The sequence below is a fragment of the Epinephelus fuscoguttatus genome, linkage group LG9 (assembly GCF_011397635.1).
Source record: "Epinephelus fuscoguttatus linkage group LG9, E.fuscoguttatus.final_Chr_v1".
NCBI lineage: Eukaryota > Metazoa > Chordata > Actinopteri > Perciformes > Serranidae > Epinephelus > Epinephelus fuscoguttatus.
The window spans coordinates 799,627-824,897 of NC_064760.1; the positions used below are offsets into that span (position 1 = coordinate 799,627).

The following is a 25,271-nucleotide window of genomic DNA, read 5'->3' on the forward strand; positions in this document are numbered from 1 at the left end:
ACACACTAAGGGAATGACATATTAACGGAACGACACACTAAGGGAACGACACACTAATGGAACGACACACTAATGGAACGACACACTAACGGAACGACACACTAAGGGAACGACACACTAAGGGAACGACACACTAACGGAACGACACACTAAGGGAACGACACACTAAGGGAATGACACAGTCTCACAGACACACATGACGTGGACACAAACCTTTAAGGACACATTGTGTGGTGGTGCACACGTCACAAAATGATGTAACAATACAGTTGACGGGTTCTTGGAGGCGTACGACTGCAAGGTGGTTAATCTGTCGGTTTTCTGTGGTTACAGATCATCATCATTGTCATCATCATCATCATCATCATCAGTGTAATTTTACCTCAGTCTTTATTTTGAATGACATCAGTGTGTTTACAGGGAAAGACAATGTTTCTACCTTTGGTTTGTGTTTCTGACACAAGTTTGATATTTAAAGTGGTTTAAAGAAGGTGTTGAATTGAACTCCTTCCTGTCGACTCTCAGTCCTGTCAGGTTCATGGCCGTACAGCTGATGTCATACACACTTTGATCAGCAGTGATAAAACAGGAAATGTCCGGCCTCAGTTCGATGCCGTTCCCTCCTCGCCGCTCTTCACGTGGAATGAAACCTGCAGTCATGTCAGCCTTATTGAGTTATGGAAGCGGCGGCGCTTGTTAGCCGCGGGTTCTTCATTTCCTTTATTAGCTGTGATTGGAGCCTGCAGAGAATTATGCAGATTCCACGCTGTGCAGGTTTCTGACATGCATGTTGATCAGCTAATAAAAGGGAATAAATGCATTCATGTGCCACTTGATGTCCGCGGGTCGTTTGTGAAGCAGCTCATGGTTTGTGTGTGTGTGTGTGTGTGTGTGTGTGTGTGTGTGTGTGTGGAGACGGTGCAGCAACAAGAAAAGCCTGCTCCTGTGGGATCCCACTGAGGCATGCTTGAATGGAGGAGTCGAGGGACGGGGGGCTGGAGGAGGAATCATGTTGCTCCTACATGCACATCTGTGAGCAGGAGATTGCTTTGGGTTTCTGAATCAGAATACGAGATGAGACTGAAGCAGCGCGCTGTCGTCTGCAGATGTGCAGAGTAAATCTGGAGGAGAACGCCTCTGAGAGTCTCAGTCTTTGAATCCAGAGCAGATGTCATTCCTGTCCGTCCGCAGGGAGACGCTTTGTCTTTGTTACGTTACTGCTGCTGTGTTTTAGTGATGTGAGTTGTTTCTGTCGCTCCGTGTTGGAAGGTTATCAGAGAGTGCAGCCGAGGAGAGGCTGACTGTGTCCACAGAAACAAACCTCACACACAGCATGGGCAGCAGGCTCTAAGCTTCTTCTAAATGTGACAGACAGATGAAACGCAGTGGTAATTTACAGGACGGTGCAGCGGTGGCTGTTAGCAGCTAGCTCCGCTCGCAGCCTTCACAGCTTCACCCCGCAGGACTCCACTCAGTCCGGACTGGAGAAGGTTTGTGGGTTGATGGTGTTTGACAGGCAGGTAGGAGGCTCAGTTATCTGTGAGTGTAGCTGTGCTGTAAGTAAACAGTCTGAACTCAGATCAGTTTTCTCTGACAGAGATGAAAGTTTAGTTTGAATCACCAACTCTGTGAGAGGACACCAGTTTAAACCTCCGGACTAACATGTTGCACATGAAGAAACAAGTTATGTTTCTGCTTCTTAACAGTCACATGGATAAGTCAGAGTTTACAATGAACCTGGGGACAAATCCTAGTTGGCTCACATTAGTTATTTGTTGAGAGCATAAATAGAGAGATGTTGAGCTTTTCAGATGATGATCAGTAAGTGTGTGCTCGTAAATCAGCCCTTAAACCTGTCACACACTGCTGGAGACATGACACACACATTATCTTATACAACCTGTCGCCTTGAGTCTGATTCATGATCCATGAGTTAGTTTAAAGAGAAATCATCAGGATTAAAAGGTTTTGAATTGTCGTCTTAATCTATGAAAGATAAAAATGACTAAAACTAATAACCATTTTCATCTCCAGAGTAAATCTGTAACAGCTGTGAAACAATGACAGACAGTGAGGCCTTTCATGATAATGACATCAGCTGAGTCGTCTGCCTGTGGGATGTTTCTTTATAAAAGAGAAGAAGAATCTCCTCAGTGATGATGTTTAATATTTCCAGGCGTCTGTTTAATGTGAGCTCAGTCAGCACACTGATCGTCTCAGCTGCAGACTGTGACGCTAAAACAGCTTTTCATAAGACTGATGATGAAACGTGACAGCAGAGGCAGCTCTGACCGACTCTGTTCACATTCATTCTGCTGTCTTGATTCCACTCAGGAGGAATTAACTGTGAAGTAAAGTGAACCACACAACAGATCTTTACCTTGTGTTGGTTTGATGTGGAGCAGTCAGAGAGCTGTGTGTCTGTGTGTGTGTGTCTGTGTGTGTGTGTGTGTGTGTGTGTGTCTGTGTCTGTGTCTGTGTGTGTGTGTGTGTGTCTGTGTGTGTGTGTCTCTGTGTGAGGAGTTGCGGCTGCAGAGGTCAGGCCGTTTGAGTGCAGGCAGATTCCTTGTGAAGTGATCTCTCTGTTGTCGTTGAGTGGAGATGTGCTGACGGCTGGAGGAGCTCACTGTTACTGCTGCTGTCTGGGATCACAGAGGCTCTGAGTGGCAGCTGGACCAATGCTACATGGCTCTGCCTCTTTTCCTGCAGTTGTATGTGTCATGATAGAGTTATGTTACAGGCTGTGACAGAGAGTGGGCCCAGAGGCAGAGCTGCTGCTGTTTGATCAGGTAATCAGGCTCAGACGAGCACTGGGAACAAATCTTATTGCTGAACCTTCTGAGTCTGTGGCTCCTCTGGTTCCCTGTCATGTTCCTGTGTTGTAGGTCTTGATACAGTCTGTGGTTCATGCATCCATCAGATATGGAGCCACATTCATTCAGTGGATCAGCATTCAGTCTCCTCACAGCTCTGTCTGGTTCTTTAACACCTGCTGAGGGAAATATCTGACGGTCTGCCTGCCACATGTCTCACCTTCTGTGCCTCTGAGCTGCTGCACGAGACAGTCCTCTCTCTGTCTTCACCTCCGTCTGTCCGTCCGTCCTTCCCAGTCCCGTGAGCGATATCTCAAGAAGGCCTTGATGGAATCTCGACAAATTTGGCACAAATGTCTGATTGGACACAATGTGGTCAAAGGTCACTGTGACCTCGTCAGTCTCTTTCTTGTGATCTCTTAAGAACACCTTGAGGGAATTTCTTTGAATTTGGCACAAACATCAGACTCCAGGACTGATTGTATCTGAGTAGGATTGGTGGTCGAAGGTCAAAGGTCAGTGTGACAGGGTTCCTACACAAGTATGGAAAGTATGGAAAAGTATGGAAATAAATTTGATCAATTTCCAGGTATTAAAAAGTATGGAAAATGAAAAATAAAGTATGGAAAAATATTTATGTTTCCAGACTGTTACCACTAATCTAAAATACTGTTTTCTAAAATAGAAAATTAGGTATTTCCAAAAAAAAATTTGACATCGCCAACATGGGGGAGAAGGCGACTCTGAGCCACATGAAAGGAAAAAACGCCGACATCTCTACTGCATCGCTTGCACCCAGAGTCCCAACCTTTTTGCCTCAGCCCAGACATTGAACTTATCTGAGTGTTTATTTGCATGCCATTATGGTACTTGGCTACAGTCACCTATTAAGAACAATTAATTATGATGTGAAATATGATGCACGGATATATTTACTCAGATGTTGCATATTCTCTGGAATATAAAAAACGCAGAGAAGTCTGGGAATTGTATGGAAAAGTTTGGAATTTTGAAATTCCAAATGCGTAGGAACTCTGGTGTGACCTCACAGAACATGTTTTTGTCCATAACTGAAGAATTCATTCACTAATTCTGACCAAACGTGACACAAATGTCTAACAGGATACAATAATGAAGGTCAAAAGGTCAAAGGTCAGCTTGACTGTGACATCATCATGTTTTAACATCATATCTCAGGAACAGAAGGGGAGACATTTGGTCAGAATTCAGCAGTGATGGAAATATGGCATCTGGGTGGACGCACTCATTTCTGCCTCTTTTGCGGGCGTGTTTGAAATGTGTGTTTAATTTAATTTATCTTTATCTGCTGTAGTTAATGGTGTTCGTCACCTCCCTCAGCCCAGAGCTGAATGAACCAGCTCACCTGAACAATCCCCTCAGCTGGATCCTACCAACACGCTCACAGCACAGAGATGCACCTGATTTAGACTTGAAGTGTGTGTGTGTGTGTGTGTGTGTGTGTGTGTGTGTGGTTGAACACTTCTGGCTTTGATGACTCCCACTGGAATCAGAAGTGACTCTGCAGCAGAAAGCAATTCACTCCAACAGAGGCCCCGCCCCCTCCACCCGCAGGTCTGAGCCCAGGACACAGAGAGATGAGACGTTAGTGACACAGAGACGGCACCAGTGTTTCCACCGTTACACATCCATCTACAAACACAACCTGCTGCCGTCAGGATGATTTGAAACATGTATAATCATCCACATGATAAATCCAGCCTGATGCGTGCTCTCCATAATATCTCTGTGTTAATGGAGATAAATATACAGAGCTGTATTCAGCCGTGCGTGCTGAGAAGCGAGCCGTGAAACAAATCCTTCTTCCTGCCCGTGCTGCAGCTGTAACGGCCGCACTGGTCATTTCATCTCTGCTCTGAAAGAGCTTCCTTTGTGTGAGTCACTTTGCCACAGGCTGGAGCGGAGCAGCTAGCGTGTGTTGTTCAGCTGTTGATGGGAACAAGAGAGGACATGAGGACGTCGCGTGAGCCTCCTCTTCTTCGTCTTTCATCCTGGAGCACGGCGGCACAAAGGTGGCGTGCTGCTGGGAGTACACGCTGCACGCTGCAGATGATATTTTTACCTTTTCAGAAACACACGTTCACCTTTCTGTCTCATGCAGCTGAGTCACCTGTGCTGTTTGGCCTTTGCTTCCTGCGCCTGTTTCAGCCCAGATGTCAGATGTCAGCTGACGTGATGAACCTGCTGTCGGTCGAAGAGTTCACGGAGACCCCACAGTAAAAACTGAAAGCAACAGTAAATCATATGAAGAGGACAAAATCAGTTGAAGCTTCCTGTTAGACTACAAAGATATCTTTCTCTGAACCTGTACGTTTATTTTATTACTTTTAATTAATCAGAAAATAACTTTTATCTCAGTTCACTTATTTGAATTTAAATCAACTGAAAAACGCCTGATGTCCCTGAGCTGCAGCTGAAGGAGGACGTGGCTGTCCACAAACTTTTGGCCATGTAGAGTATATGAACTCCACTGAAGGTCCAGGTGTTTCAGTTGTCACCAGACGGACCTCAGTTTCTTTAGATTAAACCCACTCTGTGTGGTGTCAGTGACTCATTACACACCTCTTCATCAGCCCTCGTCATCATCACAGCTCCCACTGTAAGATAAGGTAACAGCTCTTCAGTGCAGGAGTCTCACCTGACGACAGGAAGTGACAGGAAGCCCCAAAGGTCACATCTGAGAACCAATCAGAAAACAGCGTCTAAACTTACATGTCATGTTTTTTAGAGCAGCGTCGTCTCTGAGTGACGACCTCCGTCCCAAACATCCACACCGAGTCTCTCTGAGTGTGTCAGCTGAGCTAAAAGCAGCTCGGCTGGGTCCAGCCGCAGGATTTCTGTCTTTAGCATGGAGCTCCTGCTGGACGGGGAAGGTCAGCCTCACCCTCTAACGCCATCTTCCCTCATTTCCTCTGCTCCTCCTGCCTCCTCTCTGCTGTCAGCCGTCTCTCCCTCATACTCTCTGTCACCATCTTAACTCACTCCGAGTCCAGATCAGGGCGGATCCACGTGTTCGGGCCTGTGACCTCATTTTTAGAGCCTAAAAATATGAATGACACCAGAAGGTAGAGAGCTCTGACCCTCACACTGGAGCATGGTGTATTCTTGGTTTGTATTTTCACTGCGTTGAGGCAACTCTGCATGAATTGTATGATATATTCAGAATGTTGTAATGTATATTTATGAACCATAAATGAAATACTAGCAGACTGTTTCAGCCTGATGAAGCTCATATGGCCCCGTCTATACATAAAGCGACCCCATGTGCAGTCTCTGTTGTTGTCCGTCTTGTATAGGCCGTCCCTCTGACCCTTCCTGTGTTCTGCTGTCTTCTTCCTCCGTCCACACTCCATCATGAAATACACAAGGATGGTCTGAGTAACAGATCCATGACTCTGAAATGAAAAACTTAGCACCTCGACTGTTGGCAGGTGTGCAGAAAAACTGTGACCTGTGCATATAAGTGTTGCATGGATTTGATTGGCCAACTCAGTGTGATGATGTCACATTGTAGCAGAGGTCATGTAGGGCAGATCTGTCAGGATAATTATATCATTGACTCATCATACGATAAACATGGACATGACCTTGGCCATTGTGCTGACCTCCATACTGCCCGTTGTGTTTACATGAGAATGTCACTGCCATGACGTCAGAATGAAGAGCAGGGTTTTCCCGACCGTTATGAGACTCTCTGCACTCTGCCTTTTTATTTAAGTCCGTAGAAATATAAACCTTCACTTTAAAGCTGACACAATCCCAGCAACAAGTCAAAAAGTCAGTCATTTGCAGTTTTACCCTAAACTTCATCCTCTGCTCCGTAAATCCAGCCGCAAACCACCTGGCTCCCAGGCTGTCTGTTCCCAAGAGCCGACTGCAGTACAGCAGCTGGATTTTGGAGGTAGCTGTGGTGATTTTGTACGTAGAAGGAGAACCTCAGTTTTATCACCGCTAAGTTTAAGAAAGTAAGAAAAGGTAAATGGGTGGAAGATTGGAAGCAGGCTCTGTGGACAGATACAGCTGGGTGTCATTTGTGTAGCAGTGGAGTTGAATGTCCAGTTTTCTGAAGATATGGCCAAGAGAGGGGTGTTGGTGGCTTAGTGGTAGCGCAGGCGCCCCATGTACAAGGCTGTTGCCGCAGCGGCCCAGGTTCGACTCCAGCCTGTGGCCCTTTGCTGTATGTCACTCCCTCTCTCTCTCCCCCTTTCACACTTGTCTGTCCTATCCATTAAGGGCTAAAAATGCCCCAAAAAAATCTTTAAAAATAAAGATATGGCCAAGAGGTAGAAGTTAGATAATAAATAAAAAGGGCCCTAAGACGGAGCCCTGAGGAACACCAATAGTAACTGGGAAAGAGTTTGATCTGAAATTTCTAAGCTGGACAAAGTGAGCGCGTCCAGAGAGAGATGATTTAAACTCGTCGAGAGTGGCACCAGTGATACTAGCATTAGCTCGTCTCTCTTGGAGGATGTTATGTGAAATGGTATCAAAGGCAGCACTCAGATGGAGAAGAACGAGAACAGTTAAAAGCCCAGAATCGGCTGCCATCAACAGATCATTAGTGATTTTTACCAAGACTGTTTCAGTACTGTGAAGGGAACGAAAACCAGACTGATTAAAATGTAGAGGCTCCAGATGTTGTGTATTTAACCATGTTTAGTCGATGTCACTTTGGTTGCTGGTGCCAAATCTCAGAACACAGAAATCAAGACATTAGAGCACAAGGATAAAATCTAACAACTCCTCTACATCAGAAAGTCAGTTTTCCGTCCAGCCGCCAACATTTGATCCTCACTTGTGTCGTCCTTTGTCATCCTCTGGTATAAAACATCACAGAGCGGCTGAGTAGGGAATATGAGCATGCAGCGTGCAGCTTATTGTCCTGACATGACGGGACAGTCAGCAGAACGTCAGACAGATCCACCATCCCACTGTGACTGTAAATCACATTCTTCATCCTCGTTACGAGATGACAAACAGGACTCTGTTCGTTATCAAACTTTTTGCAGCCTCTCAGTGTCTTTTTGAGACATAACAGGACACAAAGTTCCCGCAGCAGGACATCCAGGTCGACAATGTTGTCATTAAAGCCTCTCTTGGACTCTCAGACCCTCAGAAACCTGAAGTATCACCTGAGGGCTCTTCAGTGTAGATGGGTCATTGTGATGTCAGGCCAAGCGCTGTTTTCTTGTTTATCCTCAGACCTTGTGAGGAGATAAAAGACAGAGTCCACTGGGAGCGTCTTTGTCCACAGTGCTGGACACTTTGTGTCACTGTTTTCATTGTAGTTTTCTCAGAGGAGCTCACAGCTTATATGTTTATTGTTCAAAGAGATGAGCTTCGTACTTTTATCACTCCAGATTTTCCTTCAACTTTGTCTAAAAGTGAAAAGAACATCGAAGGCCTTTTGACTACATGTCCACTTTGTTAGCACGGCCTTCAGCTGTTGGTATTGATCCCAAAGCAGCCTGAAAACACTCAAATTTAAGATGCAGCTCAGCACCTGTGTCAAGTTTCTCTGCTCATGAATCTGTAATAAACTTTGTGTGTCTGTAAGGTATCTGTTTAAACTTGGAAGTTCAGAGTGTGTCAGGGCTCAGAACATTATGATGGAAGTAAATGACGGCTGTTCCCACGATCAGTTATGTCTCAGAAGTTGTTGCAACAGTTTCTGGGCAGATACCAGGTGTTACACAGATTCTAAGCTTCTTTCTTTTTTGGTCACTCGAGAATTGATAAAAATGTTCAAAAATTCCTCCAAAATCCCAAATTAAGACACAAAGACCTGGAGGAACACCACACCTCTGGTCACTTCGACATTTGGAGATTTCTGTAAGAACTGCATTTTTCAGGGACTGGATGGTGAACTGCAGGGAGACGCCCTTATCATCAGTCAAGCTATGAAAACCAAAAGTCCCCTGAAGGCTGTAGGTTCACGAAGGCTGTGATTGTCCGCCAAGTTATGTCACTTTACAAAGAAAGGTTAAGTTTTCAAAAATGGTCTCACTACAATGAAAGGGTCACCGTGGGGACTAACGTCATCACAGATGAATTAAACTGGACTCAGTGAATCCACAAGACTCTGAGCTTTACAGTCAGATCTGAGTTATGATTCAAAGACAGTTAATGGATCCCAGTAAACAAAAATATTCAAATACACTAGGTTGAAAATAACATATTGGTACTGCATAAGAAAAACAGATTTTGAATCCAGCAGCCACAGTTGGACAAGAAGGTTAATTTCCAACCGACCCATAAACATAAGCTTCAATCAGTGACCCAAAGCTGCAGACCAAAGTTTCTGCTAATGACCTACTTGTTGTTGGCTGTATTGTCATTTCCAGTCAGTATCAGAATATAAAATGTGTTTTCTCTTTTAAGACCAACAGAAAGTGCTCACCCATCTGTTACGTGGTTATGAAGTCTGATCTGGAGCACACAGCTCATGTGTAGTGGAAATAAACAGATTCAGTGTGGACACAGAGACACTTGTTGTCAGCACATGATTTTAGACCTACATATTTGCAGAGGGACATTTTCTCACTGGACATTGTGACCGGAGAGATTTAAATATGTCGGACTTGCTGCTCAGAAGTCGAATAACGAAGAGCCTGAGCTCAGCAGTGCTGATGATGAAGCTGCTTGTAGTGAGACAGATACAGAAGAGAAGTTGGATTATTTTAATCAAACAGGTTTGTTTATTTATTTATCACATAACATATTACAAAGACAAATGGCACACAAATAAATAAAATTAAAATAGGCACAAAAAAATCAGTGTTTCCGTAACTTGTAATAATTTATGCTTCGTCACTTTATGACCCGCCTCCCTGAAACCTGCCAGATTTTCTAACTGACCCAAACGTTGACCCGTAGGTCAGCGTGTGGGGCCGTCAGGCTGTAGGTCGACCCGCCCGTCACTAATAAACAGATTTTATTTTATTCAGTGACATGCTGAGAACTCTGATTTGTCCCAGAGGATGAACCCTTTGGATTTTATTGACCCCACTGATTTCCCTGGTGTTTGTGGAGATGGAGGCGTTGGCGGTGACGAACATCACGGCCTCTATTCACGGGATCCCATTGTTGTGACTGCAGTCTGCCTTTTGTGTTGATTTGTTTCATTTTTGGCATCTCGCAGGTATCACACAATGAAACGTTGCATTTCCAACAAATGACATGGCAGCTCCCAAAGGTCTCTTGATGACATTTTGTTGGTGTACAAAGCAGCACAAAGAAAGAGTGGCAGCTCATCATGCTGCGCCTCCAGAAAATAAACTTGTGTTGTGTGAAAAAACTGCTTTGTCCTCTCTTTAACCTTGATGTGTTCCCGTGTTTCTACCTCCGTTTATCGTCTGTCAGACGAGCCAGCACAAGAACTCTGTGTAACGTGTTGTTTGGGAGGAGGAGGAGGATGATGATGATGATGATGATGTAAAGGCATATTACACACCTTTACATGACATTACATTTCCAGTGGACGCCTACAGGTTAGAGTTAATGTACTCACCTGTCTGTGCCTTCAGGCGGCCGCCGCCTGCTCATGAATGTTTCCTCATAATCTGAGCTCTTCTCTCTCATCCAGGAAATATCATGCTCTCTCGGCGGCCTGTTTCCATTTTGTTCAAGATGTATGTCAATTATTTCCAAATCATAGTTTCAGAAGAGACTGATATGGATTTATTCATGAAACTGGGCCGTAAACAAGCAGCGGACATCTTTATTTATCACACTCCCTCTCAGCAGCACGCAATTTACAGCAATCATTTCACACAATGGTCGTCTTTGCTCCTGAAGGTAAACAGTCGCCTGCATCGGCTGTAATTTCACCCTGAAGCCACGCTGTGCCTTTCACACTAACAACACACTAACAGACACACTAACAGACACACTAACAACACACTAACAGACACACTAACAACACACTAACAGACACACTAACAGACACACTGCACAGTCTCAGTTGGTGCACTGCACTCACACATGAAGCCCAGCCGGCTGTTCAGGGTCTCTTATTTCAGTCCAGCACAGGGTGTGTGTGTGTGTGTGTGTGTGTGTGTGTGTGTGTGTGTGTGTGTGTGTGTGTCTTCGTACGCTGCTGAAACGCAGTAATAAAAGAGTGTGGTCTTGTTTTTACTCCACATTTAATGGGAGCTTTTTGTTCCATGTGGCATTTGAACATTTATGTTCTCAGTCACAGAGACCTCTCGGCGAGAGCAGCAGTGAAATGCTGTGTTTATGTGGCCGTGGTTAAACTGTGGATCATTTAGTGCTTCAGGCTGTGAGACCACTGGCCTGGTGTGTTACTGCACTTGAAGTTAAAGTCAGTGTGAAAAACACTCGGCTGCTCCACTTTGTGAATCTTGTGATGAGTGGAGCAGTCAGGACGCCTCTGAGCACCTTGAACCTTTCTGTTAGTTCCACCAGCCTCTGCTTGTTGGTCTGCACGCTGGAGCCACTCGTGGACAGTAACACTCAGAGTTTGCTTCGGTCAGGTGAAACCGTTTGTGTCCAGGCTGACGTGTGCAGCTCTTCATCCAACATCTCACTGTAGCTGTTCCTCCTAATGTGAGACTGACACGTCTCCATATCTTTCTGTGTTGATGAAGCACTGACAAACTTCTGCTGATTGTGCAACTCTCTCCACCGTAGCTCCACAGAGCAGAGGCCTCCTGCTGGTGACCAGGGGAAGGCTTTTAATGTGAAGGAGCAGCAGGAAGTGATTTGCTTTAGTAATCAAAGCAGCTGAAATATAGATCTAATATGGCTGCAGAGCATCAGCGTGAACAGGAAGGTGAAGGCAGGAGTGAAACTGAACTCTGCACCACAGATTCAGTCACAGTAACACAGAGAGCTGAACACAGACGACTTCCTGTTCAGTCACATGACTTTTACTGCAGCTCAGTTTTAACTAATCGCCATTTCATATGTATATCTGCCTCCACGCTGGCCGACAGCCGCAGCCAGAGACATTATGTTGTCAGGTTGTCCATCCGTCCGTCACATTCTCATAAACACGATATCACAAGAGGATTTTTCGTCCACTTTGAGTCACAGATTGAACTGATTAGATTGTTTGTGGTCAAAGGTCAAGATAACTGTGACCTTGCATCCATCTCATTCTCATTAATGTGCTAGCTTAAGAACACCTCAAGGGAATTTTGTCAGATTTGGCACAAATGTCCACTTTGAGTCACAGATGAACTGCTCAGATTTTGGGTGGTCAAAGGTCAAGGTCACATCATCATGTTTTAATGTCATCTCTCAATAATTGGTGACTCTAATCTTGAAACTGTGCTGATTGTATAGATCTTCTGTGTGTGAAGCATCCATGTTTTCACTGACATGGATGGAGACTGTCAGAGACACTGGACTGGTGGGCGGAGTCATACGACCACAGGGTGGACTGGTGGGCGGAGTCATACAACCACAGGGTGGACTGGTGGGCGGAGTCATACAACCACAGGGCAATAACTCAGCTGTCAGCTCTGTGTTGATACTGTCAGAAAGAGATCTGTGATGTCACTGAGTCTTAAATTAAGTTAAATAAAGGTTAAAGAGAAACAAACTAAATCTTCCTCACCGTTTCTCCAGCAGACGCTCACGTCCTGATTAAATGAGTCCTCACAGAGACGAGCTGTGATGAGTGGCGATGACAGCGCCCTGTATTTTCTTAATTTGAAACCATGAGCCAGGAGAAATGAAACTGGAACCTGTGATGAGTTCACGTCCTGACTCCACTCGGCTAAAGGTTCTGACTCCTCTGCTGTGTCCTGCAGGGCTGAAATCATCATTTCATTTCCTCAGAAAGTCGCAGCCTCTTTTGGAGGATGGAGAAGGGACAGTTGAGTGAGGACAGACGTCCCCTCCAACAACAGGCTGGAATTGAGAGGAAGGAAGTGTTTGTACTTTTCTAAAAGCTCCTGCTGCACATACCTTCTCCTCAGGCCTCCTCACGCCTCCTCAGGCCTCTTCACGCCTCCTCAGGCCTCTTCACGCCTCCTCAGGCTTCCTCACGCCTCCTCAGGCCTCCTCACGCCTCTTCATGCCTCCTCAGGCCTCCTCACGCCTCTTCATGCCTCCTCAGGCCTCCTCAGGCCTCTTCATGCCTCCTCAGGCCTCCTCACGCCTCCTCACGCCTCTTCACGCCTCCTCAGGCCTCTTCACGCCTCCTCAGGCCTCCTCAGGCCTCTTCACGCCTTCTCAGGCTTCCTCACGCCTCCTCAGGCCTCCTCACGCCTCCTCAGGCCTCCTCACGCCTCCTCAGGCCTCCTCAGGCCTCTTCATGCCTCCTCAGGCCTCCTCACGCCTCCTCAGCCTCGGAGGACGGCTCTGAAAGTAAAGGTACATTCCTCAAAGTTTTACCTGTCCCTCAGAACAAAGACCTCTGCACAGTTTCCTCCTCTGTAGAACAAACTGGATTAGTTTGTATTAGTTCACACAGTAATGATCATGTTAATAATCTGTGTTGAGCAGTGTCATTATTTCCATTAGCAATGAATCTTTCATTTAAGGTTCAAGCCCGATTTGAAGGTACTGACCAATGAAAGTGAACCCTTTAAACTCTGCGATAGAAACAGTCCGTCAGTGCCTTCACTGGTGTGTTTGCTTATTGTGAAGTCGTTTCACGGAGTATCTTCAAATTCCTCAAATCCTTAAAATCTGTCCAACCTGAGCTCAAAGGTTTTGTAAGACAATGAACCAGAATAATTGAAATACTGAAAATGTGTCATTAGAAAACTAAACTAAAATAAACTAAATATTTCTGAACATTTCTTAAGTTCTGTGAATTACATTTATAATTTAGTTTTTGAGTGCAAAGGTGTTGTGACTCCTCTAACGACATGACACGTCTTTGCACCACACGTAATATAACAAGTGTTCAACGTGACGACAGGGAAGACAGAAGTCTGAGGTTTCTGCTGCAAAAGAACTAATGTTCAGCTGTTATGATTTTTATTTTAATCGATATATAAACAGGACAGAGCAGTCAGTGTTCCTCTGTGGCCATTATGGTGGAAAGAGCAGAGTAATTATGTTTGCACAGTGTGACGTCACAACATGGTGACGAGGGGACGGAAACCTGAGATTTCTGCTGCTAAAATAATAAATGTTGTGGATATTATGGTTCTTATTTCAGATCTGCTTCAACAGAATCATGCTCACGACGTCCCTCGGCCATCAGCCAGATGCTAGTTTCTAAAGGGTTAAAAGGGGCGTGGCTCAGCACAGAAATCGCCCTAACTCCACAACCATCAGGCCAATCAGCACAAAACTCACTGGGTGTGTCGACAGAAGTTCCTCAAACATACGCTCATTCAAATTGACCAGTAGGAGGATAATTTCAGGTTTGAAAAGTCTCATTTATCCAGTCGTATTCTCAGTCCTATTTGTCTCACGCCTTTAACTACCAGACATATTTGTTCCTAAATCAGGTGACATGGTGGTCCACAGCAGAGGAGGGTCGTCTCCTCTCTGGAACAACAACAGTATCTATAAAACTGATGAGGTGGTCAGTTTGGTGTGATGAGACGAGGCCCAGACAGAGGCTGAAGGTAATTGGTGTTAAACAATGACCTTTATCACGGGGGTCGACGGATCCTTTTAACTCCACACGCAGGACAACACAGCCTCAGCTTTTACCTTCACAGCCAGTAGCATCAACACAGATGCTGTTCAGGCCGGGCTGCTTCAAATACGCAGCTGGAAGAAGGAAATAAAGGACAGACTCTGAGGGTCCGTCTGTCTTTACACTCAGCGAGCCATTTCTTATCTGAGCCCACAACTTTTAAATCCACTGAGAGACACAGCTCCGCGGCCAGGTGCAGTCAGTTACCTCCAGAGCCAGCAGCTCCAGCCAGCAGCAGGGAGGCTCTGAGGCCGGATCAAAGATGCACGGCGAGGGTCTCAGTTTCCTCCTCTCCACAGTCAGACAGGAAGTACCAGAGGCCATTCTACTGTCTGCTTTCTTCACCTCGCCACCGGGAGTCACCGAGCAGGAAGGAGCCGCCAGGAGCCCACTTTGATCTGGCACACTCAGATCTCACTGCTCTGCTGCTCATTAAAGAGACTCGAGGGGAGGAAAGCTTAAATCATTCAAAATAAAAGAGCTGCCAGAGAAATAAAGACGTCTGCGTCACATTCACAGCCCCCTGTTCGTACTAACACTTTAAGGCACGAATTCTCACCCCGTTCTGCCGCCTTGCTGTTCTGTGTAATAAATTTGATAAGGCTCAGAGTTGTCTCGTCTTTAAGCCGGCAGTGGAGGAAGTAACAGCTCCAAGTGGAAAAGTGGAAGTGGAAAAAAGGTGGCGCCACAGAGCTGCTACAGCGTCCCTTCTTTCGTTCCTTTGCTCCAGTGTGTGATGTCAGACAGCATGATGACATCACAGAATCCAAAGAGGCGTGACCTGTAACGACAGTGTCGACCTCTAGTGTGACATAAAACATACGTGTCAGCAGCTCTTTATTAACAATAACAATGACATCACATGTCAACAGCAATCATTTAGCGTCCCTGTTACATGGCGGCTGATCTCGTCCTCTGCTCTGAGGGTAAAGAGCTCCTGTTTCACTGTTAGCGGACATTTTCAGCTGCTGTTGTTTGAAGAAGGCGACCTTATGATGCTCTGACTGAACACACACACACACACACACACACCGGACCTGTTCCTCCTCAGTACGGAGCAGAGTGACTTTGCCTCAGGTCAGTTTCTGCAGTTTAGTGGACGTCATTATTCCGTCCTGTTTGAATCGTGTGATGGTGAACTGACGTTCTTGGCGACCCTCCCTGAGCCCGGCTCAGTGTTTGGTTCATGGACGCCATCCTCTCCTGATGATGAATTTATGGTCGGTCAATGACAGATCTATAAACCATCACGGTCCAAACAGGAAGTCATGAAACTCTTCAACATGCTGATCTGCAGTTTCTCTGACGCAGTCATTGTCAGCAGAGTCTCTCGTATAACTAAGCGGCCATGACCCCTGACGATCATTAACTCAGCATCAAACACTCCTCCTCTGTTGTTCTGTCTGAACACCTCCTCCATTTCTCCATCATCATCATCATCATCACCCCGGCTCACCTCTGTCTCGCTGTCCCTCTGCTTCATCACCGTGCTGACTCAGCAATCAGCTCCTCTCCTCAGACAAACTCTTTTCCAAACCAGCAGACGCAGCTCAGGATGAATCTCTTTACACTGAGCTCTGATGTTTCAGATGCTCTGAACTTCTTTCTTTCTTCAAGACCAGTCGAGACGAGAATGATGCAGCTGCGACTGTTTCAGGGTCAGTGTGAGGTCGACGATGTGGCCTGAGAAGAACTACAGGAAATATAGATCTGAGTAGAGGAGCTGGTTTAAAGACAGCAGAGTGATTTATACAGTGAAGTTCTTGATTAAGAGACGATAATGAATTCATCATCTCAGTCAGTTCGACGCTCGCAGCAGTTACAGCTGCTCTGATGTGAGGACGTGCTGCTCTTCTTCATTCTGTATCGAGGTTTTTATCATCGGTCAGAACGAGACATTTGAGGAAGAAACTGTGACAGACTTTTATGTCTCCACACCGGCGATGTCCATGTCCGTCCACCTCATGCTTGTGAATGTGATGTCTCAAGAACAGCTTGTTGGAATTTCCTTAATTTGGCGCTAAAGTTCATCTGGACTCACTGATGGACTGACAAGATTTCAATGGTCAGAGGTCAAAGGTCACTGTGACCTCATTCGTCTTATGAAGACAATATCTTAAAAAAAGTTTGGCACAAACATCCATCTGGACGTAGCAATGAACTGATATCATTTTGATGGTTCAAGATTAAGGTCAATGTGACCTTGTATCCGTCTCACTCTCATTAACACGCTACCCCAAGAACTCTTTGAGGAAATTTCTTTTTCCCATTTGCCACAAACGACCACCCTGAATCAGCGATAACTGATTGGGTTTGATGGTCAAAGGTCAAGGTCACTGCAACTCTGTCTGTCACATTTTCATGAGTGCCGTATTTCAAAAACACTTTGAAGGAATTTCTTTAATTTTGGCACAAATGTGCGCTTTGAGTCGCAGATGAACTGGTGAGATTTTGGTTACTGAGACCTTGTCTGTCTTATTCTTGTGAATGTAACATCTCAAAATCACCTTGAGGGAATTTTTTCAAATTTGACACAAACGTCCACTTTGACTGAACAATGAACTGACTTGAATTTGGAGGTCAAAGGTCAGTGTGACCTCACAAAATGTGTTTTTGCAATAACTCAAGAATTCATTCACTAATGATCACAGAACCTCACACACACGTTTGTCACACTGTCTAAGTACTTATAAACACTGTCGGTTACTCAGCGTCACAGCTCAGGAACAGAAGTGAGTACCCCAAAGGTCAAAGGTCAGCTTGACTGTGACATCATCATGTTTTAACGTCATATCTCAGGAACAGAAGTGAGTACCCCAAAGGTCAAAGGTCAGCTTGACTGTGACATCATCATGTTTTAACGTCATATCTCAGGAACAGAAGTGAGTACCCCAAAGGTCAAAGGTCAGCTTGACTGTGACATCATCATGTTTTAACGTCATATCTCAGGAACAGAAGGGGAGACATTTGGTCAGATACTGAATTGGTGACTCTAATCTTGAAACTGTGCTGATTGTATAGATCTTGTGTGTGTGAAGCATCCATGTTTTCACTGACATGGATGGAGACTGTCAGAGACACTGGAGTTATTATCTGGTCTAAATTTTCCATGAACAGCTGCATTAGAAACAGTTTTTTTAAACAGTTTAAACAACAGTTTAAAGAAGAACATGTTGAGGTGTTGAAGACATGTTTCCCTCTGTGTGGAGTTATTAAACTAATATTAAGATGAACTCTCTGCAGATGCGTATTTATTTCCTCTTCCTGGCAGCGCCGTCGTCACACAGACTTTAGACTCTGCGGTCGTCCACCCTCACAGATGAATTCTTGATGAGGTCGTCCGTTCACCTTGCCTGCATCAACACTGACTTTACCAACATCATGAAAGCAGCGTCTCATTGTCTCCCCTGAAGACGCCTCACGGAGCAGCAGAGCTGAGCCCCAGCAGGCCAACAGGAAGAAAGTATCTTCTCTCTGTTTGTGTAAGATGGCGGTTTGCACAGCAGCATTAGTGTGCTCACAGCGTCCCTCCTTCAGCCCTTTGAATCTGCCTGATGATCCTCGCTCTGCGTCTCTTGGGACACAGCAGCCCGCCTTTCAGCTGCGGCCTCGTGGATCATTTGCTGTGAAGGCTCAGTGCGATCTCGAGGTATGCCCGACTCCCCCCTCGCCGTCCTCCTTCGCCGCAGAGCCCGCCTTGTTTGATGGCCAGGAAAGCTTCAAATGTAGTTTGAAGAGCACCCTTCACCGGTGAGGGCCTTTCCCTGGAAGTGACAGGTTTACTCCCAGGAGCATGTGGCGGCGAGGAGCTTCCAGCATACTTGTCACATGAAAGCTCGACCTTGGCGTCGCCCCGTAGGTTAATTTGACAGACTTTGTGAACACGCAGCAGCGAGCAATTGATTATGGTTCAAAGAGTCTTTTATCCAGCGCTGGTAATGAGTGTCGGACAAGAACACCCGACTCATCCTCTCTGCTCGCTGTGAGGAGACGCCAGCGTACACGGCGACAGATGAACCGTGTGTGTGTGTGTGTGTGTGTGTGTGTGTGTGTGTGTGTGTGTGTGTAACAAATTGAGTGCAGCTCTGAAGGTGTGTCCATGCTTGTAATGATTCTCCGTGTGCAAACATTTCAAGGTTTGACTGTGGAGTGTGTCAGTGTCGGTCATGACAATGCAGCGTGGCATCTGAGCGGGCACTTGTTTTGTCCTGTTGCTGTTTATGCCTGTCTCCATGGCAACAGATGACTCTAGCTCCCAGTGACCGCTGCCGCCAACGCGTGGAAAACAATCCTCACAATCACAGCTTTGTTTTCTCACAGCGGCCGTCTCTGCCCTCTCCTTCTCCATCTGTCATCTTCACATCGTGTCATCTTTTTCTGACCTCGTCCGTCTCCTCTGCTCCTCCACCTTAGTCCTCCATCATCCTCCCTTTATCCTCCATCATCCTCCCTTTACTCCTTATCCATCTCTTCTTTCACTCTCGTCTCCTGAACCTTCTGTTCTCTACTGTAGTTCTGATTTTCCCACCGTGTCAGCAGAGTGACTTCCTCCTCCAGCTTCTCTGTTCATCATCATCATCATCATCATCATCAGTCTTCTATAAGAAGAACACAGATAGAATCACACAAGAAGATGCTCCTTGCCAGAAGTCAAAGGTCACGGTCTTGATAAGTTTCACCACAAAGTCAGACGTTCTTTGAACTTTTGTTTACGACTCTGAAGGTCACGACAGAGACATTATGTTTTTGGGTCGTCTGTCCATCCAGTTCTTGTAAACGAGAGATCTCAAGAAGGCCTCGATGAAATGTCCTTAAATTTGGCACGAACGTTAACTTTGACTCAGCAATGAACTGATTAGATTTGGTCAGGGTGTTGGTGTACATGTATAGTAATTGTAATTATGCTGTTTATGTTTAAGTATCAGCAGGTGGGTCATGGTAAATATGATGTGTTAATTATATTCCATGTTTATTCTTTATGGTAATGACATAACATGTTGGGGGATACCTGTTAATGTAGCGGAGCAGTGAGCCAGTGTCCGTCAGTCTGTATTTCTGGTCACATCTCAGTGTGTGCGCAGTCACCAGGCCGTCTGTGCTGCTGCCACCTGGCGTGGTCTCTCTAACAAGCTTCTTTACAGCAGCATCCATATCTGAAGCTTTGTCTCCTGTCATGTCTCCATGGAGACATGCGGCTGTGAGGTGGTGATTCTGATTGTGTCTCCTCAGTGTGTCCGACTGTGGACACGTCTGAAGAGTTTAACAGCTGAGACAAGAAAAAAAAAAAGTTATGAAGTCTGCTAACCAACTCGACCGTCTCTCTCTGCTCCTCGTCCTCCTCCAGGTGCTCTCGCCATCCTGATCCCGGAGCTGGACCTCGTCATCTCGTTGGTGGGCTCCATCAGCAGCAGCTTCCTGGCGCTCATCTTCCCTCCCATCCTCCAGATTCTAACCTTCTACACGGAGGGCCTGTCGCCACTGGTCATCCTCAAGAACATCGTCATCAGCGTGTTCGGGCTGGTCGGGTTCGTCACAGGAACTTACATCGCCATCGAGCAGATCATCACCCGGAACATAAAGCATGAGGGGGACGTGTCCACCTACCTGGTCCAGTGATGAAGAGCAGGTGGACGTGACACACCCAGGACATGTAGGAACCATGTTAGGGCACATGTTTATTTGTTCTCTGTGCTGCTGTTGACACGGCGGCTGTTTTATCATTAGTCTGTCACATGTAGGAGCAGGATGGAGCTGAGAGGATCCGTGGTGCTCGTGTCGTGTCACCAGGTGTAAGTGACACACACACGACTGCAGCCGGTCACTTGCAGCTCATCAAGTCCACACCTGTAGTGCAATCTGATAATAATCGATATGAATCTGATGAAGACTAAATCATTCCTTCAGGCAGCAGCTGCCTGCACAAGATCTGAGAGATTTTAGAGGTAATTTTATTTTACTGATGTTTAATCAAACTACCTCACAGCTGGCTCCATTCGGTCGTTCCAAACTGTGTTAGCGTCCAGATGAGACGCTGTCGCCAACACAGTGTGGACTTGTTACTTAAACAGCTTCTCATTCACAGCTTTTAGAGTTTGACCGCCCTCCACCTCATTTAGAGAAAAACATGTCAACATTTTTTACTGCACTTTGATTTTTTTGCCTTATTCAGTTAAACAGCGCACTACATCCACAGAGACAACACACCACACACACCGTCATCAAACTGACTAACTTCAAACGATAAGAGATTATTTTAACCAAACGCAGAACAAAGAAGGGTCGAGTTACGACAAATGTTCTGACCTTGTTACAGAAACTTCTAAAATCCAAAAATCATTCATTCAAATGAAATAAGAAACTTGGATTCTTTGAGAATTGTGCTTTTTGGTTGTGCTCATCAGATCCTGACTGTAGGTTCACATGTGTCAGAGCGCAGTGCTCACAGTGGAGCTTAGAGAGACATGAGAGTAAATAACATTTACCAAAGGAAAACCTACATCTCATGAAGAACCCTGAGATCAGGGGTCAGTAACCTTTACTGATTGGCCAAATCAGCTCTGTAAGAATCTGCAGAACATGTGTGATCCTCATAATGAAGATAACAGGAAGTCTAAATTCACCCATCAACATCACCAACAGGTCTAAATGAGCATTTACTAATACGTTTAACCACAAGGGGCGACAAACAAATGTGTCCACGCGCTGTTAAACTCTGTATTGTTGATCTAGAATCCTCAGCTGGCTCTGCTCAGCAGATCCAAGAGAAGACTTCACTACTGAAGTTCAACAAAACAAAAAGCAAAGGGCGACGAGCTGCGTGACACACGATCACGTCTGAATAATCCCGTGTGCAGGCTACGCATCTTTACAGTTGAGGGTGTAAGAATGACACAAGGCCAGCAACCATGAAAAATGAAAAATTTAAAAAACAGCCGATTTTAATTTCTGTATAATTTTTTGCCAGAGTCGCAGGGAGCCACTGGAGAAGAGTTACAGAGCCACATGTGGCCCCGTAGCTGCAGGCTGTCGACACCCGCCTCAGATACTGAATGAAACGTTCAGGAAAACGATTCCAACATTTGTTTCGTCGGTTGACGACACACCATCAGCCATGCAATTTCACGTAGAGACAAACGCGTGTCTCTCTGTGGTCGTTGTCATGACAACGCTAGAACATTCAGCTCAGGTGAAACTCAAAGGGAAAACAGAAATTAAACTTTTTAATGAGGAGATAAAGAACATTTACATTTTTATTTATTTAAGGTTAAAAAGTCTTTTTTACCGTTTGTGTGTTTTAGTTGTTCAGAGGAAGCAGGGTTTGATGAGACAGATCAGAGTTGCAACAAAGTCTAACTGTGGTGTGAACATTGTTATCTCCCCGTGTGCGTTACTCACCTACGTTACTTTAAAACAACTACACAGAGAATCTCCTTTTATTTTAGTTAGGGAGACTTTCATTAAAAAAAGGCTTCAAGTTTTAATTAAAGTAATAAAAAGCTTCTGTTTAACTAAAAAAAATCCCCTCTGTGTTTATTCCTTTGAAGCTCACTGCAGCCGACAGTGATGATAATTTTCTGAGACACCATGAATATGTGGCTCTGTTGCAGCCCTGGTCCTGATCGATGAGCACAATGAGAATCAGTAAAAAAAGAAGTGAAACTCGACCCCAGAACAAAATCAGACACATTTATTAAACAAATGATTAAAAATAAAAAATATATCAGAGTTTAGAAAAACAGAGTTTTTCTGTGTTTATGTTGCAAATGTTTTTCCTTTTCTTTAAAACTTTTATTTTTGGGGATCTGATTCTTTTTTTATGTGTTTTTATGTATTTACTAAATTAATGGTGGGGTACCTTTGAGTAGTTTTTTATTATTTAGACTTAAACCTTTGTTTCTAAGTGTTTAATTTCAGAGACTCTGCATGTAAAATAATGTAAAATGTCTGTAATATAAAACATGTTTTAATTAGGAGCTGTAGGTGTATTATACTGATGAAGAAGAAGAAACCATCCCTCCGTGTGCTTTAGTGATCCGAGACTTCTGTACTGGTGTGTGTGTGTGTGTGTGTGTGTGTGTGTGTGTGTGTGCGCGCAGTGTTTGTGTGTGTACAGAGAAGTGAAGCTTTGAGCCTTACGTGTAAAGATCTGTAACAGCTGATCGTTCAAACACAGCTGATGGTGTTTTTCTGTAAATATCCATTTTGTTTTTACATGTAAATGTCTCACGCACACGCACACACACACACACACGAACATACACACACACACGTCTCACCTTATTTTAAACAACAGTTTTTTTCTCGTCGCCTGTTGACGAACTTTTATCTGTTAAAACAGTCTGATGAGATTTGCTCCAAATTTCCCACTGGACACTTTAATACAAGGATGATGATGATGATGATGATGATGATGTGCAGCTACCCAAAGAAGACTAACTGTATTATCGTTTACAGCTGCAGCTAGTGATGAAATTAAAGGGGATGTATTCTGCTCATGTTCAGGTTCATACGTGCAGTTTTGGTTTTTACCAGAACATGTTTACAGTAAAACACTTGATGTTCTTCATCCTGTCTCTGAGGAACACCTTGATTTACCTTCTGTCTGAAGCCACGCCCCCCAGTGACAGCGCCGGGCTTTGAAGCCAACTTGAAATAGTGGCCAAACTATAACTCAGACTTCCTGCTCCGATACGTGATGCCGTGTCCATCACATGACGCCATGTCCATATAGCCCCGCCTCCAACGCTGTCTCCAGGTCTCTTTAATCCTGCCTCCTGAAAAAAGCCCAGTCTGCTCTGATTGGTCAGCATTTCTGGAGCTTCTATATCTCGACATCTCTGCAGTGTCATTTCAGCCGGGGAATAACTAACTGAAAATAACGTCACTTTCTACTGTTAAAAGTCTCCAGTCAAAGCTTCTGAACTTGAATCTTTGCACACGGACATTTTCCAGCGGGAATATTATCTGAAATCTGGGAGAAATTAACGACATCGGCAGCTAAGATGACATTTCCCTGACGTTAGCATGTAGCTACATGTAGCAGTGTATGTAGTGTGAACAGCTGAAGCAGATGACCTTTGTTCTGGCGCCACCAACTGTGCCAGGCCAAACAGTGGTACTGCAGTGTCAGAGCTCCGTCACATGATGCGATGGGACCCGCAAAATAAATTTCCCACTGACTTACATCAGGAAAGAGACGACTGTTAATCAGTGGATCTGTTTTTAATTCTTTAATGTCACAACCCCCGACAGATGATTTGTTTCACCGTTCGTTCCGGTGACATCAGGAGAGTCCAGATGAGCTGCAAGATTAAATCACTTTGTTCCCATTGAAGTCAGCAGAGCGCTAAACAGGAAGTTAACCACTTGGCCACCCAGCCGTGAGTCTCTGTGCATCTGAGACCAGTGATGCAGAAGAGGCGCTGATCGTCAGGGTGATGACGCGAAGCGATTTTGGCTTCACGTGTCTTTTACAGGAATGAACGTGGCTCCGCCTCCAACACTGTATCCAGGTGTCTTTAAACATCTGTGGTCATTAGTCTACTCTACATACATACACACACATATATATATATATATATATATATATATATATATATGTGTGTGTATATATATAAACATAAACACAAAATAAGACAAAGCACAATAGATCCCCTTTAACTGTCAGTCATTTATTATTTTATTGATTCATTAAGATCAAATGTCCAACACGTCGTCCTCCAGTCACACTGATGTTTAACAGCAGTTATAAAAACTGGATCCAACAGATGTTCGAATTTGTGTTTGATCATTAAAAACAGATAACCCACTTTATTTCAGCGCTCTGTCATTTCTTCACTCCTGTATATGAATAAATAATATTTAAAGTATTGAACATGTTCTCTGCTGTCTGTGTTTGGAGCTGTTCAAAGATGGTTTTATTAAAGTCTTGATTCTTCTGAGAGTTAAGGCCCTGACACACCAAGCCGACGCTCAGCCGTCGACCAGAGTCGGGCCGTCGGTGAGCGTCTGTCGGCCTAGTTTTTGCAGTGTGTCCCGCACCGTCGGCACTTTGGCAGCGGCAGCTTTTCAGCTGATTGAGCATGTTGAATCGGCGCCGGAGCTTGTCGATGAGAGAGATCACTCTGATTGGCTGTTCAGGTTTTATTTCCTCGCCCCTGTAGAGAGTGAATCTGCCTGTAGTGAAACCGGGGCTAACCGGTGCTTCCTCCTCAGGCTCCACTTCACTCAGCTGCCTCACAGACCCGCTGCTTCTTCACACTTTAACCTGAATTGTAGCTGCTGTGCAGCGATGGGTCGGGTCCAGGCATTTTTAGGCAATTCTGAGCAACAAGCAGAAGAATTGGAAGACATTTAGGAATTTAGCAACACAGTCTGCCTTTTGCATCAGCTGAGGCTTGAACTCACAACCTCTGAGACTAAGAATCAATTTCTATCTCACTGAGCTAACTAGTCAGAGACAATTCATGTGTAGCTTCACAAACTGACTAAGCCAGACGTGCAGGTTTAGCAGCCGTCCATGCATAGAAAGGCAGATTTCAATCCACTGTAAAAAGTTCAGTTATCGAAACAAAAATCTGAAAATACACATATTGCATCTAGACAGCATGGAGATGTTGGTAATTTATTTGTAACAATGATTGATTTGCTTCATAAGTGAAAAACTGATGTTTAACTAGTTGAGCTATGTGCAAAGTGAGAAGCCTCGGATGGTTTCACACTGAAGTATTGACACTGGATCTTTGTGCAAAGTTTGGTTTATTTTCAAACATGAGAAGGCAGATTTTCTG

The 25,271-nt window shown here is 44.9% G+C and overlaps 1 protein-coding gene across 1 annotated transcript in view; it reads left to right on the plus strand.

Moving 5' to 3' along the window:
• Window positions 1-24,350, plus strand: part of slc36a1 (solute carrier family 36 member 1) — a 63,879-nt gene extending 39,529 nt beyond the window's left edge. The window contains exon 12 of the mRNA XM_049585223.1: window positions 19,826-24,350. Coding sequence (XP_049441180.1) covers window positions 19,826-20,097 — 272 coding nt within the window. The 3' untranslated portion in view covers window positions 20,098-24,350. The remainder of the gene's footprint in view (window positions 1-19,825) is intronic.
• Window positions 24,351-25,271: the final 921 nt, after the last annotated feature.